The sequence below is a fragment of the Bidens hawaiensis genome, unplaced genomic scaffold, assembly GCF_021521415.1.
Source record: "Bidens hawaiensis isolate Kalapana, Puna unplaced genomic scaffold, B.hawaiensis_p1.1 tig00020675_1, whole genome shotgun sequence".
In the NCBI taxonomy this organism is placed as follows: domain Eukaryota; kingdom Viridiplantae; phylum Streptophyta; class Magnoliopsida; order Asterales; family Asteraceae; genus Bidens; species Bidens hawaiensis.
Genome location: NW_027493174.1, coordinates 325,701 through 350,631, shown reverse-complemented (window position 1 = coordinate 350,631; position 24,931 = coordinate 325,701). Strand labels below are relative to the sequence as shown.

Sequence of the window (24,931 nt, the reverse complement as noted above, 5' to 3'; positions counted from 1 at the left end):
CATTCATGATTTAAGCGCTTAAACCCTCTTAGTGATCCAGGGTCCTTGTATAATGTGGATGATTTCTCAGTGTTGAAAGAGAATTATTATTCCTTTTTGTGTTTTGAAACAATAGGGATAGGGTGAGCTTCTGTGTTAAAGACAAACTCCGTCAACGGGATAACATTACTGTCACTAAATAATAAATATAAATACTTGAGGGTTTCACCCAAGAAAAACGTCTCCATTTTGTCTCTTCGTCTGGGAGGAAGTACGGTGACATCGTCCAAAGAACTGTAACCACCAGAGTCAACCTTTGTGTACTTCTCAAACGCCTTAAAGATAGACCAGCCCCATTCACGATATCTGTAATATAGATTCACAAAAAATATATTACCAAATACAGTAAAGAAAAATATAATGATTTCATGATGAAAGTCTTGTGTTGGAATTTGGAATATACTTTGAATCTTCAGTAATTCGGTACAGAATGAACAACGATTCCACAGTTTCAGGACGCAAAAGATTGTGTCTATCGGCACGTTTGATAACAATGTCGTGTATATACTCTGAAGTCTTGTTTCCTCCATCAAGATGTTCCTCAGAGTAGCCCTGATCAAAGTATAACTGATTAAAGAAATATCTTACTATATAAAAACAACAGAATAAAGATATAAAATAACTAACCTCCGAATTCAAATAAGCAATCTCAGGAGCCAACCCGGTAGATGTGACAGCATACATCTCAAAACAAGTTTTAGCAAGATCTTCTGCCAGCTTTAGGTTTTCAAGGTCATCAAAAATCAGCAAATTCTCTTCCTTTGCTTTTGCCTTGGTTTTGCCTTTCGTGGCTCCAAGTGCAAGTGTTCCAGGCAAGAAACAGACCTGAAAATGTGAAATTATATCATACATTCAAATAACTTTAACATTGACCACCATTTTATGACCAGAGGACAACATTTGACTTACCAGATGATCCATTTTGGGACTAAAGTCACCATCAATCCCAGAAGGCAGCTCGCCAACAAAGACCAGCCCATTTGGATTTGATTTTTTGACCAGAAGATGCTTAACACCCTTCATTGCTTCCACATACATGTCATGCAAATATGTCCAGTTATTATGCCTCTGCTGAAGCCACACTTTGATAAGGTATTCATAATAACTGTCTCCACGAGAGCCTAATCTAATATTATCTCCAGAAAATTCACCAGACGAAGGGCTGGCATATAAGAAACAACAACCAATATTACAGTCATGGTGCAATAAACTTGATTAAGAAAATATACTTCAAATAAAGTTCATACCTAATGTAGATAGGAACAAGTCCTTCAACCTTTGGGAGAGTCTTCATATGTTCCAAAACCTTCATTGCTTCTTTACTATACTTCGGGTCACCAGTAAGAAAACTAAGATAATTAAACTCAAGTTGTACAGTAGAAACTTCTGAAGTACTACTAAGTCCATCAGGTGCAGCATGTGCTGTTTTATCATGCAAAACAACATCACTTAACGGAATAGCAGTTGGACTTGAAGTGAAGGCGGTTAGAAGACGATCAGCCAAGTTTTTAGCATTTTCTAGATAGACAGATGGTGCGGGTCCCTTGTATGCAGGATTTGAATTACTCAAATGATAAGCACTCAAAAGACCACCGACAACACGAATAGTCGTTTCAAACAGATTAACTTGACCTCTATGTGAAATTCTTTCTGGAAGATGTGTTTCAATCCAAGAGCCTGCTTCAACAACAATATCATCAAGATTCATTATCATGGCAGTATCTAAAGCATCCACAACAGTTGCCCCTAAACCTCCTAAACCATCCACGCCTCTTTTGCTTAGTGGCATAAGCTCATCATAACCCATTGCATAAGTCTTGTAACCAGACCATGCATGAATAAATGCTTTCTGTACACTTTTTTGTCTGGCTATCCATTTAGATATGGATTTATTGGTACTATTTACTTCATCAGGGGTCAAACGAGGTGGAAGCCTAGGTGGCTTTCTCAAAAGTCTTTTAATTCTATTGCCATCAATTATGGTGGAGTTATCACCTCCCTCGGACCGAACAACACTAGATACATGATTAGTTATAGAACTAATGGGACTTGCATGAGTGAGCATAAGATACGTCAAGCCACATATCATTAATAAGGCCAGAAACTTTCCCGTGCTACATGCCATAATTCCACGCTTCACTTTTTTTGTGAAAAAAGTTTGTGAAATAACCTGCATATATAAGGGATAACCATTAATCTTCAAATGGTTGTGACTACGTAACATATCAGTTTAAAGGAACAAAGAAATGAGTAGATATAACACATTCAGAAATTAGAAACAAAGACTGTAATACAAAATAATAAGTTTATAACTGCAAAAGAGGAAAAGGTCTATGATTTGGATAAACAGTAATGTCATTTTCTTCATTACATATCAATCAATCAATCAATCATGCCCAGTAAAATCCCACCGACAGCAAAGCTATAAGTAGGGTCTGGGGAGGGTGGGATGTAGGCACACCGTACCTCCATCCAAAGGAATGAAGAGGTGGCTTCCAGAGAGACCCTCGGCTCTAAGTACATGTGTATGAAGCAAAATAAAGGAAATCAAAGTTTAACAGTTATATACAAACTACTACTAATTATAATAATATTAATAATAAGATCACAGTTTAACAGCTATATAAAAGCTAATAATAATTATAATAATAATAATATATGTAAAACTGTTAAACATACAGATAAGGACTAGTACTCTTAGTAGGATACGACTTTGTGTTAGGAAAATCTATAAATAGGGATTCGGAGAACATCAAAACAACTGACTTCAACCCAACATCGAAATCAAAATATTTTTATTTTTCTAATAGCTGTCCCCATTAATTCTATTAGCACTTGCAAGCAAATACACTGCAAAATAAATAAGTCATCTACCATGCCTAATAGCAAAAGGATATATGTTTAACCGAAACCATAAATATGAACTAGGAGATTGATGCAGATCTGCAATTGGGCCTCCAGACCGATTCGAAACAGTGCTAGGCTTATGCATTACTTATTATGTGAACAAAAATACACATAACTTATTAATCTCCTAAAAATAAATAAAAAAACCACATTAACAGATAGAACAACTAATTAGACATTATTACAATATTCATATTGAATTTATGCATCACAAACATATATACTATGTAAAGGTTCCAGGAAGCTAAAAGCAAGTCAACAACAACAACAACAACAATAATAATAATAATAATAATAATATAAAGAGACAGAAAACAATTGGTCGCATACAGTTGATTGAACTGAATTCCAGCAAAATTAAAAACGCAATTCAGACAATTAGAATGAAATGCGTACTCCAATATGTTCAATTTTGATTGAATTTAAAAGCTAGATGAAGAAGAAGAAGAAGAAGAGACCTGAAAGAAGGAACGTTGACGAAACTTGGCGTTATCGTAGTCGTAGTATTGTACGTCTTTGATGGAGTAAGGCAGTGACATTATTATTATTATTATTATTATTATTATTATTATTATTATTATTATTATTATTATTATTATTATTATTATTATAAGGAAGCTAGGGTTTTAGATGCCAGATCTGTTTATTATTATTTTTATTATTTGAACAGATGATTCCTTCCAGATCTGTTAACGTATGCAGATGATGATGAAGTAGGAAGATGGAATACAGTCTAGATGACGTCTGCTAGACTCACTGACTTTTCGATTTTTAAAAGTCAACGCGCCATGGTCTGACTTGTAATACGGGTCCTGGTTCTGGGTCTGGGTTTGGTAAATAGAAGGGTGATGGCGATGATCCTAAGCTCCTAACTCCAACCCGCAACCCAAACAACTTTTAACTACTTTTTCGAACATTAGATGTTGAGTCGGTTGTACGTTACGTGAACCACTAGCTCTTGATTTTTTCAAACTTTTAGCTCGTCGAGGATCCATATTTTCTTTTGAAGAGAAACGAGTATATAAATGTTGTGTGTAACGAGAATGTTGAATGATTTGTGTGTAAAGTGGTTAATTGGTTTGATTTATATATAAATAAAAATGTTTTCATATAATATGACCGTTGGGAACGAGAAGGCGTGCGGCGACAACGAAGCCAAGCGGGAAGCTTTTGGGCGATAGCAAAGGAGACAGGGTGGTGTTCCCAAAGGTCCCAAACCCATCCCGAGTCACAGTGCCACCACCATTACTAAGTTGATTATAGGCCAAACGCCCTTTTCCAACAATAATTTGTATCTTTAGTTTGGTTACTCCATAACATCCCCGGATAACATGTTCGAAAGTTTACCATCTTAGCCTTATATATACATGTGAAATCAGTCGCGTATAAGTTATTTGTTACCTATCAAATTTCGGTTTTATGTTTTTGTGTGTTAAAATTAGTTATTTAAGTGTTTGTTACTTAAAACCCAATTTAAAACTCACACCAGGAACTACTTGAAATACTAAACACAAACAATTTTTAAAAATTTAGATCGTTTCAAGTTTTACTTATCATTTATTATACCTTTTAAGATAATATAATATTTTAATATATGAGAAAAACTCAAAAGTAGTCAAGTGGACCCAAAAAACTCCAAATTAGACAATGAACCTATTTTGTCAGCGTTTAGGCAACAATGGTGTATGTTTATATCGATTTCAAAGGAGTCTATTTTCTAACGTGCAGTTAACGAATTAGTCTTACACTCTTACCTTACAACATGTAGGCCTCGTCTTGACTTTATCATTCTATTAATTAGGCTTCTCTATTGCCTATGGATGACATATGTGAGTGTATGATGGTGTCGACTGATGAGATTTAGTGTTAGACTAAACTAAATGGGCATAAGTTACTTTCTCATTGGACGTGTCTAGTTTTGAAATCTTGAATTTAGATCCCATTTGGAGTTTCAATGGTTAACTTGTCTATTTTTTGAAAAATGTTCTCTTTAATACATTCGGTTGTTGTACAAGTAGTGAATTTTAGTAACTATCATCTAATATCATACTCGTCTAATTACATAAAAGTTTTTGAAACCAATCACATCCTTTTCCACGCCCTATCAGCTTGTTAATATCATTTTCTAAGACAAGAAAAAGATCAAATGCTTCAATGAGAAATACATGAAACTCATTAACCAATACCCTTTTACTATACTTCTACTCGTAACAAGAACTACACGATTCATAACCCGAATTCAAAAAGAAAAAGAAAACCCAAAAACGAAACTTTAGAGAACCATACAAGTATTAATTCCATTCCATCTATTCATCCCAAAAAAAAGCTTTGATGATCAAGAGATCATTGCCCACTCAAGAACATCCAAATATCATCACGGGTCGCCATTTTCGATCTTTTGAGGTCTATGTCTAGAGAAAGTGCATATACTAGCAACCAAATTAGGGTTATAACCATTGTGACAAGAAGATGAGCCAGAAGGTGGTACATTACCCTTAGGAAGCATTGCTAAGAAAACCCTATTATTATATTCATCTTTCTTATTATTATTATTATTATTATTATTATTATTATTATTATTATTCTTGGTGATCTTCATCTTATTATTTTCTGATAATATTCTTCTTTTCTTCATGTTAGCAAGCATGACCCTTAATCTTTTTTCATCGTCTTTACTATTATAACTCAAGAAACTAGACGACGTCATCTTCTGGTTCTTGTTCACGGCATCATTTAGCGGTGGAGACAGTGGTGGTGCGGTGGAGATGGAAGACACGGCGAGTAAGAGTATGAATATAACAAGAATAATGAGGTTCTTGAAAACCCTAGTGGCATCCATGAGTTAGTGGGATTTTGTGATGATGATGATGATGAATATATTTGATGTGAAGTAGGTGTATATATGTATGCATATGTATAAAGAGAGACAGATGTATGCGGTGATCTTGAATGAATATATGATCCAAGTAAGTCGGTTGCATGGTACAAGAGTTGGAAATAAGCCCAAAATTCAAGATTATTATTTATTTGTATAAGACAGATACCTACTCTACTGTTTGACTCTTTCTCTCACACATTCACATGAAATAACAAGAAGTTAGTTGACTTTATTAGTTTTTAAAGATTTGAGTGATCAAATACATATTTTAGAGATTTTATTTGTGGTATTGTGGTGGAAGGCATGTGTTCTTAAAGGAGACTTAAATTTGATATCAGTAATAAAGGATTTGAGTTAAGTTTTATGAGGTTTCAGTTTGAATCCCGATTCCATTAAAATTTTAGTCACATCATATGTCATGCCAGAAAATTCTTCTCTTGTGATTACAAAACGACTATCAAGACAATCAGCGGTCTGGTTTCTCAGGGAGAACGCTCAAGCCAAACTCTGAAGTCAGTGTGTGCCCAACTAAGACAACATAGTCAGGCCAGAGTGGGTATGACTCTCTAAATAGAAGAATGTGATAACCTAACACAAAAGAAAGTCGTCGTTTTAAAAAAAAGTTAAAAAGAAATACATATTTTAGAGAATGTAAGAAAATGTTTTTGATTATTTAAGATTTGGTTCTTAGTTAATTTATTACACTTGTTTTTATGAAATCTTAGTAGGTACATAATTTTATTTTGTAGAATTCCAGGGAAAAAGAAAAACTATATGAAGTGAAATTTGCATTTAATTCACACACATTGGTTTGATTTGATTCAAATAAAGCTATCATATGGGTGACCTTATACTTACGTGACTCTAAAAAAAAGGCTTAAATCAATATGTGCATCTTTCTATGTATTTTATATATACCATTTTTATGATGAAATGTTATAGTTAAAACGAAGTAGAAATTGGTATCCTCAACACCGAATTGTATACAGATAGATTTAAACCTATAAAAGTGAATTAAAAAGACTTTCATTTTCTTTGTGATATAGTTGTGATTCGTTTACACAAAGTGTGATATACATTTTTTCTTACTTGAATTCTAAAAATGCATAAAATTCATAAGTTTTATTGCAATGTGTGTGTATAAAATACATATATACTAATTTATTATAGATTATATTATATGGTGGTTGATTATGTAGTTAGGGAGAGAGTAATATAGAATTCAAACACTCGCATTTATGTTCCTGTTCCCTCGTGGGGTTGTCAACATTCTATGGGACCTAGATCCGAATTGTAAGAAATAAGAATCTCACAAACCAAAGAAGGGTAACTAATTTTGTTTATTTTCATCTTTAGAATTCTTTCAAACTATCGTAAATATTAATTTTGAATATATATAAACGAAAGCTTTACTCGCATCCTCTCAAACTACCAGATTGTTTTATTCTTAAATAGATATTTTTTAATGCATTTGACCTGAATTCATGGGTATGTGTCTCATCAAACTTAGATAACCCTTAAACGAGTTATAACATCTCATTATATTAAAATTTATATCACCAAATATTTGATATGGAAATCTTATAAAAAAATATATACTAAATATTAATTTCCAATTTTTCTAAAAAAAGAATTTATTTATGATTAGTAAACAATTTTATAATAAACAAAATAAGTTGGTCATGAGTCTCGCTAAACACAAATAAATTTTAAACAGGTTATAACAACTTATTAATTTGTGAAACCATTTCATCATCAAACCCCGAGTATATAATATATTATTAACTTTATTACAATAAAAAAATACAATCCAAACAAAATATATGAGTATTAGAAACGAAAATGAAAACAACCTCCGTGATACGAGGGATAAAACTTAGTAAAAATATATTCTATATGTAAAAAGAAACAAAATTTATGTTTTAGAAAACGTGATACCGTAAAGAGTTAATTAGTTGAGAGTTGATATATACGGTAATGGCTACTCTTGGTATCATAAAAATGCAATAGGTCCGTCTACAGTCTACTATATGGTGCATGTATGTTATATATATATATATATATTTTAACCCTAACTCAGATATTATAAAGAAACTAACTACAGAATTTCCATTGTCAATATAAACATAGATATTACATCAATATAGCAGGTAGGCGGGCAACAAGCTGCGCCGCCACCTCTTTCTGAATTGCAAACCCTAACCTGCTAAAGACATACCCCTGCCCCTTTGGAGTCGACACATTGCTATGCACAACCTGTTGGACCCAGGTTAGGAAACGGATAGCTTCCGGTGCCAAGGAGCCAAATGTATCAAAAGCCAGAGGGACAAAAACATGTTGGTTCTCTTCGCAAGCTTTAGCATGTTTCTCCACTTTCTTCGTTTCAGCCCTTTTCATTGCTTGCCCAGCTACAAACCCATTATCCCTCAAACCAGCTAAGGGAGATACCCCTGTGAGGTCAACACAAGCGTGTTTTCCCCCGGCCCAACCAAAGACGAGCAAATCTGCCGGTCGTAGAGTGGATCTCCCTTCCGTGGGGTCTGTAAGGAAGTTTACGGGGGCTTCCTTTTTAGCTGATATCCCAGCTCGCCTTAAGATGTCCCAAAGAACGTCCCGCGCCCAATCATGTCGGTATTTGAACCCAGGCATCTCCTTACAATGAACCGCATGCTCTCCGAATTTATCCAGGCAAGCCTTACGGCAGATCGGACATGTTTCGTCTTCTGGGTACATTGGGACCATCAAACGGTACTTAAGAATGGCCCTATACTCGACCGCAGACATGCTTTGGCCCAAGCCATCAATCAGGATAACGGTCAGAAAATCTTGGGCTTGAGGACCTTGTAAGCATTCAATAACCGCCTTCTGTCGGGGGGACAATCCAAAAACTTCTCCCAGGCTCTGAGCGATTTTGCCAAAAAGGGCATTCGCCAAAGTTTTTTGAGGCTTTGGTGGGGCGGTGTCCATATTAGAGAAACCGCCAATGTCAAAGTCTGGGAGAGCGCCATTTAGGTGTTCCAGGGCCTGCACGTAGTCTGAGTCCAGGTCGACAACTCCGCTATTCCTTAAGATGTGATTCTGTAGCTTCCAAGACTGAGCCCTCGACGCTACAAAAGCGTAAACCCCAACATCATGAGCCGAAAGAAGGCCTAAACCCCCTAAACGCATTGGTAAAGATGCAAGTCGCCACTGAAGATCACCAAAGAACGGGCCTCCACATACAACTATGTCTTCGATGGCTTCTCGTAGCCCCTTATCAAAACAGGATACCGCATCATCCATCATAAAGTACTTAAATATGAATAATATAAAGTATTTAAATAAAGGAGTTTTGTGCAATAGTTTAAAGTTATCATCGACCATGACACGGGTGGTTTGAATCGAGAATTAATCTACTTCAGCATTATATGGTGCACTATGTTGGAAAATTTTATTAGTGAAAATGGGTTTTTCACTAACTTTGGACATGAATAATATATTTATATATGTGTTGTAAAAATATTGATTTGAGTGTCCAAAACGGAGCTTAAATGAATGAATATCAATGCTCGAAGTTGTATGATTGGAATAACCAAAGAAGAGAAAATTGGATTTATCTTTGACATCGTGTCCCACGTAGGAGCGCATGAGTGTCGCGCCTGCATAACGGACTGTTGCGAACAGTTGTTTGGACCTGGCCAATAGTTTGTTTCAACTCGTATCATGAATAAATATGATGGTTTTGATTTACCACTTAAATCTAATTAAAAGTATTTAACCATGTTAATTACAATAATTAATTTTAAGTTTATTACAAGATTAATTATCTTGTTTATGACTAAATTAATTTTATTGTTTATGACATATTAATTTGGTTAAGTATTTCTCATTTTGTGTAAGTATATAATGAACTTGTTGGTTCATGTTGGAGAGAGACTTAAATACTTAAAAAAAATTTTGAAGTCACTTATACACACTCATGACAAAATTTAGAGAATAGCACTCTCTACTTATGTCAAACAACTTCAACAAATTTTCCTACATCTTGATAAACACCAATATAGTCGGTGACTTCCTCGGGTTCGTGGCCATCTCTGGCAGTACACATACTGTTTCGGTTGTTGTACCCTGGGAGACAGACGCGCTTGAGAGTAGGAACAGAATTTGTTTTAAGGGTCCCGTGTCTAACACGATTCTCAACCAAAACCGTTACCCAATTTCAATAAACGAATTGTTGTTTTGAAGAAACATTTGTTGAAGACTCAAGTGATGAAGACTCGTGACATGGACGCTAAAAGAAAGCTTATGGAAGCACTCCTAGTAAGATATGGATTGAATCATTTCGGTATATAAATTTGCATTTTATATTCTTTTTATGTACTTTTGTAAACGGTATTGTACTAAGTGAATTTCCCACGATTAACGAGAGTATCGTTATTATATTTTTATTATTATCTTAACTAAAAGTGAACCTCTTTTCCTACACACTATCACCACCACGTGATGTTAATTTGATTTGTTAATGTTATGTGCTCTTATTTTGTTTAGGAGACTTAAGACTTTATATTGTTCCTATGTATCATGAATTCCTGATGTATTTGACACTACTAGTAATTAAAAAACCCTTCATGATTCAATACTTTATAATATAGATTTGGACTTCTTTTACATTATCTGGCCTGTACCCGGAAGAAGTTGTTCGAGTAGGAATCACGTTATGGTAACGTGAAATCGTCATGGAGAACAAGTGATGATGTTTCTATAAACCAAAAGTTTCTAAGTGAGAGAGATGACTTATGAAAAGATATTTTTATGTGCATCCTATGGTATCCTTTTACAAATTTGAAATGCATGTTGTCATATTGTGTTTTTAGATGTACACGCTATTATCCATATCTGTATGCATCGGGTATTCTTTATCAATATCTTGTGTAATTTTGTGTCTTGTGTATACATTGTTTGCACATGTGTTAGTATCCCTAACAATGTAACACATTAATATGAACGGCATATATATGCTTTCTTTTGCCTCAGTAGTACATAGGATGTGTGTGTATACTAGTAGGGACCCTGTACTTCGCGAAGGGTGTAAAATATGAGCAAAACACGCTCAAAAACAAATTTACAATTTGTTACCACGGCGGATTATAGTCAACATAGTCATACCAATGTAAAAAGAATCAATAACAGGCCGGATGAAGCTCAAGATCATACCTAACAATACAATAAGTTTTCAAGAAAGATTACTTTCACATACAAACTGTTTCAAGTGTGCATATTTTAACATCTCATCATTCATCGAGATTGAACATTGAGCCGTTACTTCTTGCCAAAAGTGAAGCAAATAAATCGGTGTTATTTTATTCACTCACTTTCCCACAAGACAATCTCGCGGCCCTTAGGGGTGAGTGGAAAACCTAATTAATTAACCAAACCAAAACCTGAATTAACCGAAAAACCGAATCAAAGCATTAACCGACGGTTAATTTTTTGTTTTTTTTTTTTTTGAAAAACCAAATTTTCGGTTTAGGTTCGGTTATCCATTTTAAATAACAAAAAAAAAACCCGAACCGATTGATAGTGATGAAGATAATGAAGATTGAGACTAAACTTTAAAGATGAATAAGATGATGAGTGAAAGATTGAGACTAAACTTTTAGCGAATTTTATACTCTACAACTTTGTATTCGTATGATTCCACGTGACACATGCCTACTTTTGTTTTTTGAATTCAATATATGTGTTACTCTATAGCCCTGCTTGCGGTGCGCACATATGATGTATATATGTGTGAACCCTCGGGTGGGCAAAAGTGAAATTGCACTAATTTTGACGTTATTTTACTAATCTCGTGAAAATAACGTTAAAAGTGACGGACGGTTAATCAGGCATCATGTAGTGGCGTTGATAGCCGAAAGACAAGGGTACATGCACCGATCAGCCGGTGTCCCGATGATTGAGTGTTATGTGCCTTATGTCCAAGGCTTGATGCAAAACTACTATCGAGCCGGGGGTCTCACCGGAAGCGGCCTCTCTATCCTTATGGGGTAGAGGTAAGGCTGTCTACATCTTACCCTCCTCAGACCCTACTATAGCTTTGCTATTGGTGGGATATACTGAGTACGATGATGATGATGATGATGATGATGATGATGATGATATGTGTTACTCTAATACGTTCTTATAAGCTTAAAATATGCATTATCATTTATTTATTTATTTACAGTGTCTACACAAAATTGGGAAAAACCCGACTATAATCGAAACCGAGACTAAAAATAACCAAAAATCGAAAAACCAAAAACCGAGCGTTTGTATATTCAAATAACCGATGACTTCGGTTTCGGTATCGCCTAATAACCGAACCGAGCCATGCTCAGTCTTAGCAGGCCGTGCCCGTGAAATACTTCATAAAGCATCACATCTTTATTCCCACCAAATCCTTACAAATTATCAAACATTCAAATCAATATATATCATAAGGCTATTATAATTATAAGTATTTGTTGGAATTTTTATGAATATGAGTATTAATTTTGTGAGACTATTCATGCCATTTAGACCTTAGTGTATATACTAAGAATTAAGCCACTCTTGATGAGAATTAAGGTATACCAGCCCAAAATCTATCAAGTATCAATCGAATTTTGATAAAATATAACTGATCAATAACATCGGGTAACTACTAATCAATAACAAAGAAAAATAAAATCATGAACCATGAAATTTCTCAAATATCAATTAATTAAAAAAAATTGTTATGTAATATATTTAAGAAATAAATTAATTATGTCGGGTTATTCGGGATAAAAAGGGCTATATTATCGGGTAATCGTGTTGGGTCAATGGGTCTATATTACAAATCCCTAATTTGCGACAATTTTTTAAATTAATCTCAAACCCTAATAAAAAGAGTGTTATCATTTTCATATATTTTAAGGTTTTTTTCATCGAGTTTAGGTTTTAATTCCATCCATGATTAGCATATCACATGATGATAGTTATTTTGATGGGAAAATTCCCAAAATAAGCGTTTATGAAAACGTTTTTCAGGTTTTAAGTGTCATTTGCAAGAAATTCTCAAATAAGTATTATAATCTACTCGTGACGAGTATTTTGTATAACCAATTAAAACTTGACACGTGCATTTAAACTAACCATAACGAGCAGATTTACTAACCATTTACTCGTCACGACTAAATAAGTTTTATGCCTCGTAATCAACGCTCACGAGTAATTCATAAGTTCTTTAGTCGCGACGAGTAGATTGTAAGGTTAAACTAGTCGCGACGAGTTAACTACTAATAAACTACTCGTGTAGGAAGTGTAAACTAGTCGTCGCGACTAAAGGACTTATGAATTACTCGTGTGTGTTGATTACGAGGCATGAAACTTATTTAGTCGTGATGGGTAAATGATTAGTGAACCTGCTCGTTACGGTTAGTTTAAGAGCACATGACAAGTTTTAGCTAGTTCTACAAACTAGTCGTGTGTAATCATAAACTACTCGTTACGACTAGTTTATATTACATATTTTGAGAATTTCTTGGAAATGACACCTTAAACCTGAAAAACGTTTTCATAAACGCTTATTTTAGAAATTTTCCCTATTTTTGATGATTTTGGTTTGAGGATCATATAAAGGTATATCACAAGAAATTTTTACTTTTCTAATTTTCTCACACTTTAAAAATACGAAAACGACCGTGAGCTACCAAATATATAATTTTGTATAACGAATTGATCTTTAAAAAGACAAAATTATGTGACTTGGATGCAATTTTGGCATAATCCATTGATGTGACCATATCCATTAATTATGTGTTGCTAGTAGCTATATCTTAAGAATTTACTTTTCAAGTGAATAATCAACTTTTTACTGTTTTGGTCATAGATGCATAAATTAATAAAATATATTAATAAATAGAATTTTCATATTAAACAAAGACAGTATATATAAGAGAAATGCACTAATTATTAATGTACTAATTTTGATCACTTACAGAACAAAAGTATTAGAAATCTCACAAAAGTTGGAAATATTAAATAGAAAGTTTTGTATGAATAGAAAGTAGTAAGATTTTTTTCTTCTGGGATTTCAAGATTTTCTTTTATTTTGGCTAAAATCAATTAATATATACCACAATCAACATCAATCCACATCAAGTACGTTTAATTTGTTTTGGCCTTTTGGGACCTCAATTTTTATTTTTGAGTTTTGACAAGTGTATAGATAAAATATATTATATATATTCTATTTTTTTTCTTTATCAACCCTTTTAATAATACCTGTAGTTAAGAGAAAAAAATCTTGAGAAATTAAATAACATAGTTTATCCTATAATAATTAGAAAATAATCATAAAATAAAATGCCAATGAAAATACTAATATTTTCCATGTTGCTAAATGCTAAGGACAACAATAAATGGTATTAAAGAAAATGCTTTGAAAAAAGCATTCTCATTCCACATTTTACAACTTTAACATTTTAAATAATATTTTGGTTTTTAGGTTAGTTTTAAATGAGCACCACCAATCTTATATTTATTGAATATGTCTATTTCACTTCTAGACTATGCACCACTAGCTATACACATGTATGTATATATGTGTTACCACCCTCTATAACTAATTAGTAGACATTACATTTCATAAAGTCTTGCTTAGATCATTAAAATCCTACGTTTGTATGTATGTGTTACCAACCTCTATAGACTCGTATAAGATATGGTAAACCAATATCTTTTTTGGTCAAAATTTAAAAAAAAAACATATCATATAATATTCTTCTTCATGTTCACATTAAAACTACTTATGCTTAAAATCCATACTAATTAAATACCATTTATCGTACAAAGTATCAATTAAAGTCGGTCAAACATCTTTACTTTCATAATCCCAAAATGATTTTATTCAACAATTATGGCGTTAAATATATGTTTTATGTATAATATTATAACCAAAAGTATGTATTATTTTATAGATGAGGGTTATCCTAATATCCGTCCAATAATAAGTGTCTACGTTTTCTTTTTTGTTTGTCTCATTATAAGTGTCTACTTTTAAAATTTATTAGCCAATTTTTAAGTTTACCCATAAACACACACAACTAACATTAATTAACAATATTAATGGACCCACTTTTCAAATGTATTATTGTCATTTGATAAGAAAAAAAAGTAATCATTCAATCCACCTTAAACTTTGTGTGTTTTCAAACCTGAACACTTATAATGGGACGAAAGGATTAGTTTTTTTAGAAAGACTATAAAGAAATCATGGCCATTGGATCATGTTAATCAATGGTTGAGATTTAAAATTACCAAAAACGACATAGTTTCTTAGAATTACTCTTTTACCATTATAACCGACATAGTTTCCTATAATTGTTCTTTAACCATATGTTGTAATGTCACATGTCAAAAATCTATTGGTTCTTATCATTGTTAGGAAATTTCTTATTTTTATTTGAACCATTTTCTTATTATATATAAGAGAAGTTTGGTGCCGCTAACCAAGTGGCGGCACCAAACTTGTCCATACCATTTTGATTTTCTTTTTTAGTATTGGTAGCACAGTGAACGTAACGAAAACCGATCAACGTCCGGACTAACAATGCTAGGGTTTTGATGCCATTTAGTTTTTTTGTTTTAGTTCCGATACCATAACAAACGTAACGAAAACCGTCTGAATACCAGTTTTTTTTTATTTTTTGTTTTAGTTCCGGTACCGTAATGAACAAGAAAAAAACCGACCAAATTTGCGTAATGTCACTGACTTTTGTTTTAGTTCCGGTACCACCATAACGAAAACCGACTAACTACCAATTTTATTTTAGTTCTGTTATCGTAAGAAATCGACTGAATTCACCTCGACTTATCATCTCAACGCTTGAGACCGACAACGTTTGAGTTTTACCATGACCTGGATTTTCGTTGGGCCTGGTAAATTCTTATTTTGAATAAAAGAACAAAACCTTTAAATGATTTTGGCAACTTGTGATTAATGAACCACAAATAGGTGGTACCACATTAGGACCAGACTTCAATCTAACTCAAGATTCCGAATGCTATGACAAAACAAAATCCAACTCCGTAATATAACAATACAAACAACGTTATATCTATGCGCAAGTTATTCAAAAAAAAAAAAAAAAAAAAACTTTAAATATCATTTCACATTTTTGTTTTAAATAGTTCATCTTCCAACCAAATTCTTTTGGGTTGCTTTTATTTTACTAGAAAAAGATTGATGATCGATTGAGGGTATTCAAAAAAAAAAATAAAAAAAAAATAATATTAATAATATTAATATTAATAATATAAAGAGTGTTCAACAGTTCAAGAGTACTTGTAAGTTGTAACAGTAGTAGTAAGCCAGTAAAGCAGCAGCAAAGAGCTTATAAGTCATTTCTATTACTGGAAAACTGTTGAACAACACTAAAGGTCAAGTCTTGAATCTTGTTCTTGAGCTTATTCAATCTTTAGTTCTTTACTACACAAATACATAAAAGGGTATTAACAGATGGTGGTTTTCTGAAGAAACCCATTTTTATTTAAGTGTTTTGAGGTTAAAGGTGGTTGCTTTATGAGCTAAATCTATAAAATCTTGGTGAATAAGATCTGGGTTCTTGTTGGGCTTGAGTTTTTGTAAGTTTCAAGATTAGGGCTTTTGTTCTTGGGTTAAGATCTAAAGTGATTCTTGGAGGTAAATGAGCTTGTGGGTGTGATTGTTTTTGATTCTTGGTTGAATTTGGTGGTGGGTGTGTTGTTAACAAGAAGAAAACAAGATTGTTGTTAGATGAAGCTGTTTGTGGGTAACTTTTGGTGTTATTTGGGGGTTAGGGTTAGGAATATTAAGATTGAATGAAGTGGAAATCTTTTTTGTTTTGTAGTAGTACCGGTTTCGGTTGAAAATCTAGTGGAGTTTTTTTTGTTAAAAGGAAGCAAGAATCATTGATCTTGAAAGGAAAAGTGGTCCCTTTTGATAGTGTGGTTAGTTCTTGAGATTCTTGATTGTTTTCTAGTATCTTTGTTGTTTGAAGCTCTGAAAATGAAGCTCTCTACTGTCGGTTTCGGTCAGCTGTTGCCTGAAGGTTTGTTGTTTTCACTCTTTATCACTTGTATATTTGCAATCATTAGTTATTGGTTTTGTCTATTACTTGTAGTTGGTTTTTGATCATATTGGTGAAACTACATTTATCGAATTAGAATTCGAACTAGCACTTTCTGTTAATAACTCTCGTTTCGATTATATAAGTTTATTCGGAGGTTATTTACTTATTAGACAACATCATTGTTAGGTAGCCCGTAGTGGGCGAGAAAAGTGAGAGCTTTGGGGCGATATTCATTTTCAACCCCCCCCCTTTGAGCGATAAACGGGGCGATAAGGGGGGGGGGTGAGTTTTCCTTGCCTGTGTTGTGTGTGTGTTATTATTATATGTGTGTGTGTGATATATATATAGTGCTACAACACCATTACACCCCAAAAACAAAAACCTACCATTTGCTGACTGGGCACCACGCGGCGCAAATCGCCCCATTTTGTAGCCCCTCCACTACACATAGCCTTACAAATTAACAATTGTTAGTCGAGTTAAAAGTTTTTTTTAGATAATTTGGTTATGTTTACAGGGGAAAAAAGATGTTTGAATTCTGAACTTTGGCATGCTTGCGCGGGTCCACTTGTCTCGCTTCCAACGGTTGGAACCCGTGTGGTTTACTTCCCACAGGGTCATAGTGAGCAGGTTAATTTTAAGTTCTTAACAGGCTTTAAATAAATTATTTTGGGTTTATTTTGGTTGTTTATAATCGTATGTCATGTAGTTTGCTGCGTCAACAAACAAAGAAGTCGATGCTCATACTCCCAATTACCCGAGCTTACCACCTCAACCCATTTGTCAACTTCACAATGTCAACATGCATGTAAGCAATCTTTTATAAATATAAGTTATAATTATTTTGTTTCTTTTCTTTATATCTTTATTGCGTGACTCAAATATTGTCATCAGGCAGATGTGGAGACCGATGAGGTTTACGCTCAAATGACATTGCAACCACTAACCTCCGTATGTTTTTCCCCTTTAATCATTTTATTTAAACATTTCTTTATGATGCAATCGTTTATTATTATTATTATTTTGTGATTTAAATAGGACGGCTCAAGAACTGATCGCACGAGACTTGCATGATAATGAATGGAAATTTAGACACATATTTCGTGGTATGCTTGTGACTTGATTAATAAATAAATAGAGTTTTGACATTAATGTTTTGAAAAGTTTATATCTTTAATCTATTTTGTACACTATAAATTTCAGGACAGCCAAAAAGGCATCTTTTAACAACGGGTTGGAGTGTTTTTGTGAGTGCAAAAAGACTTGTTGCAGGTGATTCGGTTTTATTCATATGGTAAGCAATTTGTGATTTTGTATACATCATAATATCATTTGTTTCATATGAATGTTCATAATATATTTTTGCATAGGAATGAGAAAAACCAGTTGCTGTTAGGAATCCGGCGTGCGAACCGACCTCAAACCGTTATGCCTTCTTCGGTTTTATCCAGTGACAGCATGCATCTTGGGCTTCTCGCGGCAGCTGCACATGCTGCAGCCACTAATAGCCGGTTCACCATTTTCTATAATCCAAGGTACATTTATTAATATATTAATTATTTAAATCAAATCCAATTAAACTTTGAGTTTACTAAAATCAAGATTCTCTACAGGCAAAGTCCATCAGAATTTGTCATACCACTTGCTAAGTATATTAAGGCTGTGTATCATACGCGCGTTTCTGTCGGCATGCGTTTTCGAATGTTGTTTGAAACTGAAGAATCGAGCGTTTGACGGTATGTTTGAAAATATTCTATTTTTCTAAAAGGTTTATGTTTTATTGAAAATGGATATGTTTTAGCTATATGGGCACTATTACTGGCATTAGCGACTTGGACCCGGCCCGTTGGCCCAATTCACACTGGCGGTCCGTTAAGGTCGGGTGGGACGAGTCGACAGCTGGCGAGAGACAACCTAGGGTTTCACTTTGGGAGATTGAACCATTAACCACATTCCCAATGTACCCTTCTCAATTCCCCCTCAGGCTTAAACGACCGTGGCCATCGGGCCTTCCATCTTTCGGTGGTAATTTTCTAAACTATAAACGGGCTTTTTTGTCATTTGCCATTTTCGAAACTTAATATTATTATTTGTTTGTTACTTGGTGGAATTAGGAATAAAAGAAGAGGACATAGGAATGAACTTGCCAATGATGTGGCTCCAAGGAGACCCGTGTGACCGTGGGGTCCACTCTCTTAACTTTCAAGGGCTAGGCGGTTCACCATGGCTGCAACCTCGGCTCGATACGGGCATGCTCGGTTTGCAAACCGATGTTTACCAAGCAATGGCTGCAGCCGCATTGCAAGAGATGAGGACTATGGATTCTTTAAAACCATCAAACCCGTCACTTCTACAATTTCAACCACATCAAATGGGCCCAACCGGATCGGTGGGGCTGGGCTCGGCCCAGATGACGCACCAACCGACTTTTATTCCCGAAAACCCGTTCAATAACCAACAACAAACTTTACTCCCCATGATCTCTCCAATCCAAAACCAAAACTTTTCTAATTCGAGTGGAAATCCCGCGGGCCTTTTAGGCCCGTTTTCTCATGATGAAACTTCACACCTTCTTAACATGCCTCGGTCCACATCTATGTTAACTTCCACCGGCTGGCCCGAAAAACGGGTTGCGGTCAACCCACTTCTCGTCTCGGGCTTGTCACAATCTCTTCTTCACCAAGTTGAACAGATGGGCCCACAAAACACGGTTTTGTTACCGCCTTTCCCGGGACGAGAGTCTTCAATTGATCAAGGCCCGAACAATGACCCGCATAGTAATCTTTTATTTGGAGTTAACATAGATAACCCGAATCTTTTTAGTGACGGTGATGCATTGACCATGCCTTTGACTTCTTCCAACTATAATATAAGTAATGCAGGAAACATGTTTTCGGTCAATCCACCAGTTACAGCTTCAAGGTGTCTTGACGGGTCGGGTTTCCTGCAGTCTCCTGAACACGCGGGTCAAACGAACACACCCGCTCAGACCTTTGTTCAGGTGAATCTTTTTTGTTATCCATCAATGTTTTTAGGCTTCGTTTATGGTTAATATGGTTAACTGATGTGGGTTTTCGGTATTGTTTTAATAGGTTTATAAGACGGGGTGTTCAGGGTTGCCACTCGATATAGGCAAACTCAGCAGTTATCATGAACTGAGAAGTGAAATCGGTCAAATGTTTGGTCTTGAAAACCAACTCGATGACCCGTTAAGATCAGGCTGGCAGCTTGTATTTGTTGACCGGGAGAATAATGTTCGTCTCCTCGGTGACGACCCGTGGCCGTAAGTTATCTAATTCGTAATCCCAAAAAACTTCGGGTTAGGGGTGTGCGTGGTGTGGTTCGGTGCGGTTTTTGGGTAAAACCAAACCGAAAACCAAAACTTCGGTTTTTGAAATTTTTGAAACCGTTCAGTTTTGGTTTTTTGGTTTCGGTTTTTGTTTTGGTTTAGGTTCGGTTTCGGTTTTGCCATTTGAGCTTGAAAATATTAGACCGAAAAAAAGTTGGCAAAAAATAATGAATTTAGGTATATATAATTTTGTTTTGTATAATAATAGACTGTTATACATTTGATCAAAAATATTGGAGTTACATATTTATTAAATTCTTATAAATAACTTATATATAATATAAAAAAAACAAAAATTTAGGAATTCGGTTCGGTTCGTTTTTTTTGGTTTTTTTTACATGCAAAACGAAAACCGAACCGTTAGTGCGGTTTTTACAAAAACATAAAACCAAACCGTCGGTTTTTGTTTCGGTTCGGTTTTTTTGGTTTCGGATCGGTTTTTCCGATTTCTTGCACACCCCTACTTCCGGGTTTTGACCGAATATGTTTTTTGTCTATAAACAGGGAGTTTGGGAGCAGAGTTTGGTGCATTAAAGTATTGTCGCCGCAAGAGGTTCAGCAAATGGAGAATCAAGGGTTCAAGGGTCTTGACCCGGTTCATATACAGGAACCCTCGGACAGTGGCTATACTCGGAACAGGCAAGAGTCGATGAACTTGAGCAATGGGGTCACACCGGTCGGTTCGCTTGAATTCTGAACCAAGTTCACGGTAGGACTTACGGTTATATTATATGTAATGTTACTTAAGAGGCACTTAAGGTAGGTAAGTTGGTTGGTTATGAGCTTTAGGTACTTATGAACACGAATCTGTAATTAATATGATCGCTTTACTTATGTATGCGGATTATACACCGAGCCTTGAGGTTATGTATTATATGTCTCTCTACGAAGTGTTTTATGTGCTTAACTGGTTGCGTTTGAATGGTTCGGTTTACAGTTTGGTTTCGTAGTTTGGCGGTTTAATGTTTTAGTCCGGTTTGAAACTTTATATTGGTTGTTTTAACCTTTGTTATTATAACTTATAAGCATGTTTTATCATTTTAAAAATTTAGATACAAAATGATGATTAATCAACTAAATATATGTTTCAAATATCTAATTGACAAACACAAATTAGTTAAAAATTTGACAGAACTAGACTACTTTATTTTGTTGTATAAAACTAAATAAGTGAGATGAGATAAGATCCAGAATCATCATATTATAATGATTGTGCTAAACTTTAATATTCACTTTATTAATGTATGTTAGTCTTTTAAGGAACTTTTAAAAACCTTTAGGAGTAATCAATCATCTATGTTAACATATTCTCTTAAAATTACATAAAGGAGTTATAGCTTAAACATAGTGTAATAGAAACTCAAAAAGAAATAATAGGGTAAGAAAATTAATTACATACATACATTAGATTTTTTTTTGTACGACAGAGTATCTCGCGTTAAACCTATCTTTTCAGGGTCATGTTCAACGTTGACTCCTCGACCACCGTAAGACCGTACCTCCTTATGTGCAGAAACTAGATGGAATCCGTAAACCCTCGCCTCATGTCGGGTTCGAACCCGGGATTAAAGTATTGATTCGTCCCTTCACCTAGATGTCATCTGAATAAGCACAAGTTAGAATCGAACATCACCCCTTACCACTATACCAAATTCTCGGACACATATTTTAAATAATAATAAAAAAATAAAAAATTTATAAAAAATACAAAATACGTTTTTGTAGACATAATGCTAAACTTTAATATGCTTGTTTTAACTAGGATTTGGTTTGGATGTACTCTACATACCACTTAAAACAAATATAGTTTTTATTGAGTACATATTAATAGTTTAACTAATACCACTTATATTTAAATAAATATTATAAGGTATTAAATGATTTCCAAGATTTTATTCTAAAAATGTAAGGTACTAGTCAAAGGGTAATGTAAGCAGTCAACAAAGGAATTTCCTAGAAAGTACAACCCACATGCTTCCCATTTCTTGACTTTGACCAACACCTCACAGGACCATCCTAATTACCTACTCAATAATAATACTTATAATAATAATAATATAAAAAAAACAAATAATAAAAATTATTAGGCCACTGGCAACAAATCCAAACAATAACCAACAAACCAGACTAATTACATAACATTAATTTTCATGACCAACCACAACAACTGTTAGGGGAGGATGGCGGTATGCGACCCGTCTGTCGAATGTACTCCGCTTGCTCTGCAGCCCGTGCTGCATGCCTGTTTTTCGCGGTTTCAGCTGCAGCCCGTTTCGCTTCGGATTTTTGCTTTGCTAGTGCAATCTTTTTTAACATCTTTGCTTGAGCATTTGCTCTTTTTTGTTCAACTTCAGCCTAAACATATATATATATTACCATGATTATATTAATTACAATTTTAACAAGAAAATCATAATATTATATTACCTCTATTCTTTTCATTTCTGCTTCAAGTTTTGCCTTTTGCTGACTCTCCCAAGCTTGGATTTTAATCTCTTCGCGCATGAATCTAAACGTAAAAAAAGTTAACTAAACGGTTAAACATACACAACCGGATAAAAATAAAAAAAAATATTAATGTAAGTAATACTTTGCATTATGTTTGGATTTTTCAGCATCTTCCCACGCAGTAGCCCGTTTCTCATACTCAATCCTTAACGCGTCCTCTTCCCGCTTGTCATTTCCAAAACCCGACACTTTTTCCATATCTTCTTTACTCGCCCACGCAGCTATGTTCGTTTTCCCAAGCTGCATCCCGAGCTGCAAAATCTCCTTGCGCGTTCTAAGTTTGACTTCTTCCTCGGTCAACTTTTTCGGGCTTTGTGAGTTTTCGTTAACTGTGGGCCCACCTATTTTAGGTGAAGACGGAATTGAGGAGTTTGGACTACGAAGCGGGGTCGTGGCCCCCACGGGCGTGGAAGTCATTGACGGTTCTTGACTCGGTATCGGTGTCATTTCCGTCCCCATGTCTCTCATTGACACGGATCGTACTTCAGGACATTGTTCAGTTGACCCACTCGTTTCGTTAGTTTGACCCGACTGCAATGCGGGTTGACTTTGACTTTGACTAAAGTCAACCCATTTAACAGAGCTAATGACTATTCCTCGGTTTTGTGTAACGTTTTTCGAACTATGATTATGAACATTTTGCTTATTAATAATCCACTTTTCCGCATCATTCCATTTCGAAGACATGGGCCTTAACAATGACCTTGAAATAGCGTTGTGAGTCGATCTTTCGTGTTTATGAAACTCGAAGCTAGATGAACTAGCATTACTATCATAATCAAGATTATCATCTTCTAATGATCTTACAGGATGAACCGAACTCGAACTAATGCTATCCGGTTTTTGAAACTGATGGGCTTTCACACGATCCTCTTTCGAATGATCTTTAACTTGCTTGTTGTCGAATGTCAATGATGAAATCCCCATGCTAGAAGCTGCAGTTTTAGGCACACAAATTTACAATCATAATCCAAAAACTTGATATAGAACATGTCAATATCATTTTTTTTTTAAATTCAGTTGGGCCCAAAAACATTATTGATTTACTAAAGAAAGAACATATTTGGGGTAAAAACTTACTTTACTAAAAGGTGAATATGACATCAACCCATAATGTTTTATTACGGTACCACTAGGGATTAATCAGATTGGAAATATTATGTGCAATTTTTTAAACGTATATATATATATATATATATATTACAATTTTAAAAAATTACACATAAATGCTGACGTAAATACTTCAAATGTAGACAGTTAAACGTAAACATAACAAATCAATGAGAACACCAAGATTCGATTGTCTTTAAAAAAAAATAATAAATAAAATTTTAAAAATGAACACTTTTTTTGACCGGTCGGACTAATTCCGATTATTACAACACTGATTGCAAGAAAAGATTTTTGAAAAAAAAGGAATAATAATAATAATAATAATAATAATAATAATAATAATAATAATAATAAGTTGCTTAAATCTAGGATTTATCTAACACATGATGATCTAAACTCTAAACTCTAAAACAAATCAAAATCTACGGCAGCAAAATATTAAAGGTTTCAAGTTTGAAACAATATTGAAAATGAATAATAAAAAAACATAAAACAGACATACCTTGTTCTTGATTAGAATCTGAAGCTAATAAACAGTTGTTAACAAACTCTGTATCATGTTGAAGTTTACAAGGAGATGTTCTTGCTGCATCTTTTTTCTTTTGTCCAGTCAGCTTCATCCTCAACTTACTAGGAGATATTATTCCAACCTATAATAATATTAATAAGTTTATAAATTTTGAGTAAAACATATTACTGTATAGATGTTGCGTGTTAATGGCAAGTATGACAGAGATTCTACTGGTTTTACTATATATATACATATATTTGCAGAATAGTAAAAACAGGAAGATGAACAGGGGTAATGAATAAAATAATTAATAATAACCTGAGGAGGCTTGTGAGTGTGAATCCTTTCGTACTCCATTAGATTCTGTGAAATGAACAGTGAGCTAACAAGCTATAATATAGAGAGAGAAGAAGATGATGAAATAATAATAAGACCATGTGTACTGGCAACGTTGCCACCAACGTTTTGACTGAAAACGCGGGGGTACACCACCCCCTGCGTCATAGGATATGTTATTTTGGCTGCGTTGT

The 24,931-nt window shown here is 34.4% G+C and overlaps 2 protein-coding genes and 1 pseudogene across 3 annotated transcripts; 1 reads left to right on the top strand and 2 right to left on the bottom strand.

Annotated features, from left to right (window-relative positions):
• Window positions 1-11: 11 nt before the first annotated feature.
• Window positions 12-3,516, bottom strand: LOC143561432 (mannosyl-oligosaccharide 1,2-alpha-mannosidase MNS3-like). Its single transcript, XM_077049524.1, has 6 exons — window positions 3,405-3,516; window positions 1,287-2,209; window positions 949-1,201; window positions 667-864; window positions 443-591; window positions 12-345 (listed from the first exon to the last, which is right to left on the bottom strand). Exons 1-6 carry the CDS (start codon window positions 3,483-3,485, stop codon window positions 87-89), a joined length of 1,863 nt encoding a protein of 620 aa, XP_076905639.1. The 5' UTR covers window positions 3,486-3,516; the 3' UTR covers window positions 12-86.
• Window positions 3,517-16,076: 12,560 nt separating this feature from the next.
• On the top strand, window positions 16,077-21,155 carry LOC143561431 (auxin response factor 6-like; annotated as a pseudogene). Its single transcript, XR_013140299.1, has 12 exons — window positions 16,077-16,899; window positions 17,438-17,550; window positions 17,630-17,728; window positions 17,815-17,924; window positions 17,959-18,026; window positions 18,124-18,214; window positions 18,291-18,455; window positions 18,534-18,656; window positions 18,722-18,945; window positions 19,035-19,921; window positions 20,013-20,203; window positions 20,774-21,155. The product of XR_013140299.1 is annotated as an auxin response factor 6-like (transcript).
• Window positions 21,156-22,151: 996 nt separating this feature from the next.
• LOC143561417 (uncharacterized) lies at window positions 22,152-24,783 on the bottom strand. Its single transcript, XM_077049510.1, has 5 exons — window positions 24,720-24,783; window positions 24,393-24,540; window positions 22,860-23,712; window positions 22,697-22,778; window positions 22,152-22,624 (listed from the first exon to the last, which is right to left on the bottom strand). The coding sequence occupies exons 1-5, from the start codon at window positions 24,756-24,758 to the stop codon at window positions 22,418-22,420; spliced, it is 1,329 nt and encodes a 442-aa protein (XP_076905625.1). The 5' UTR covers window positions 24,759-24,783; the 3' UTR covers window positions 22,152-22,417.
• Window positions 24,784-24,931: the final 148 nt, after the last annotated feature.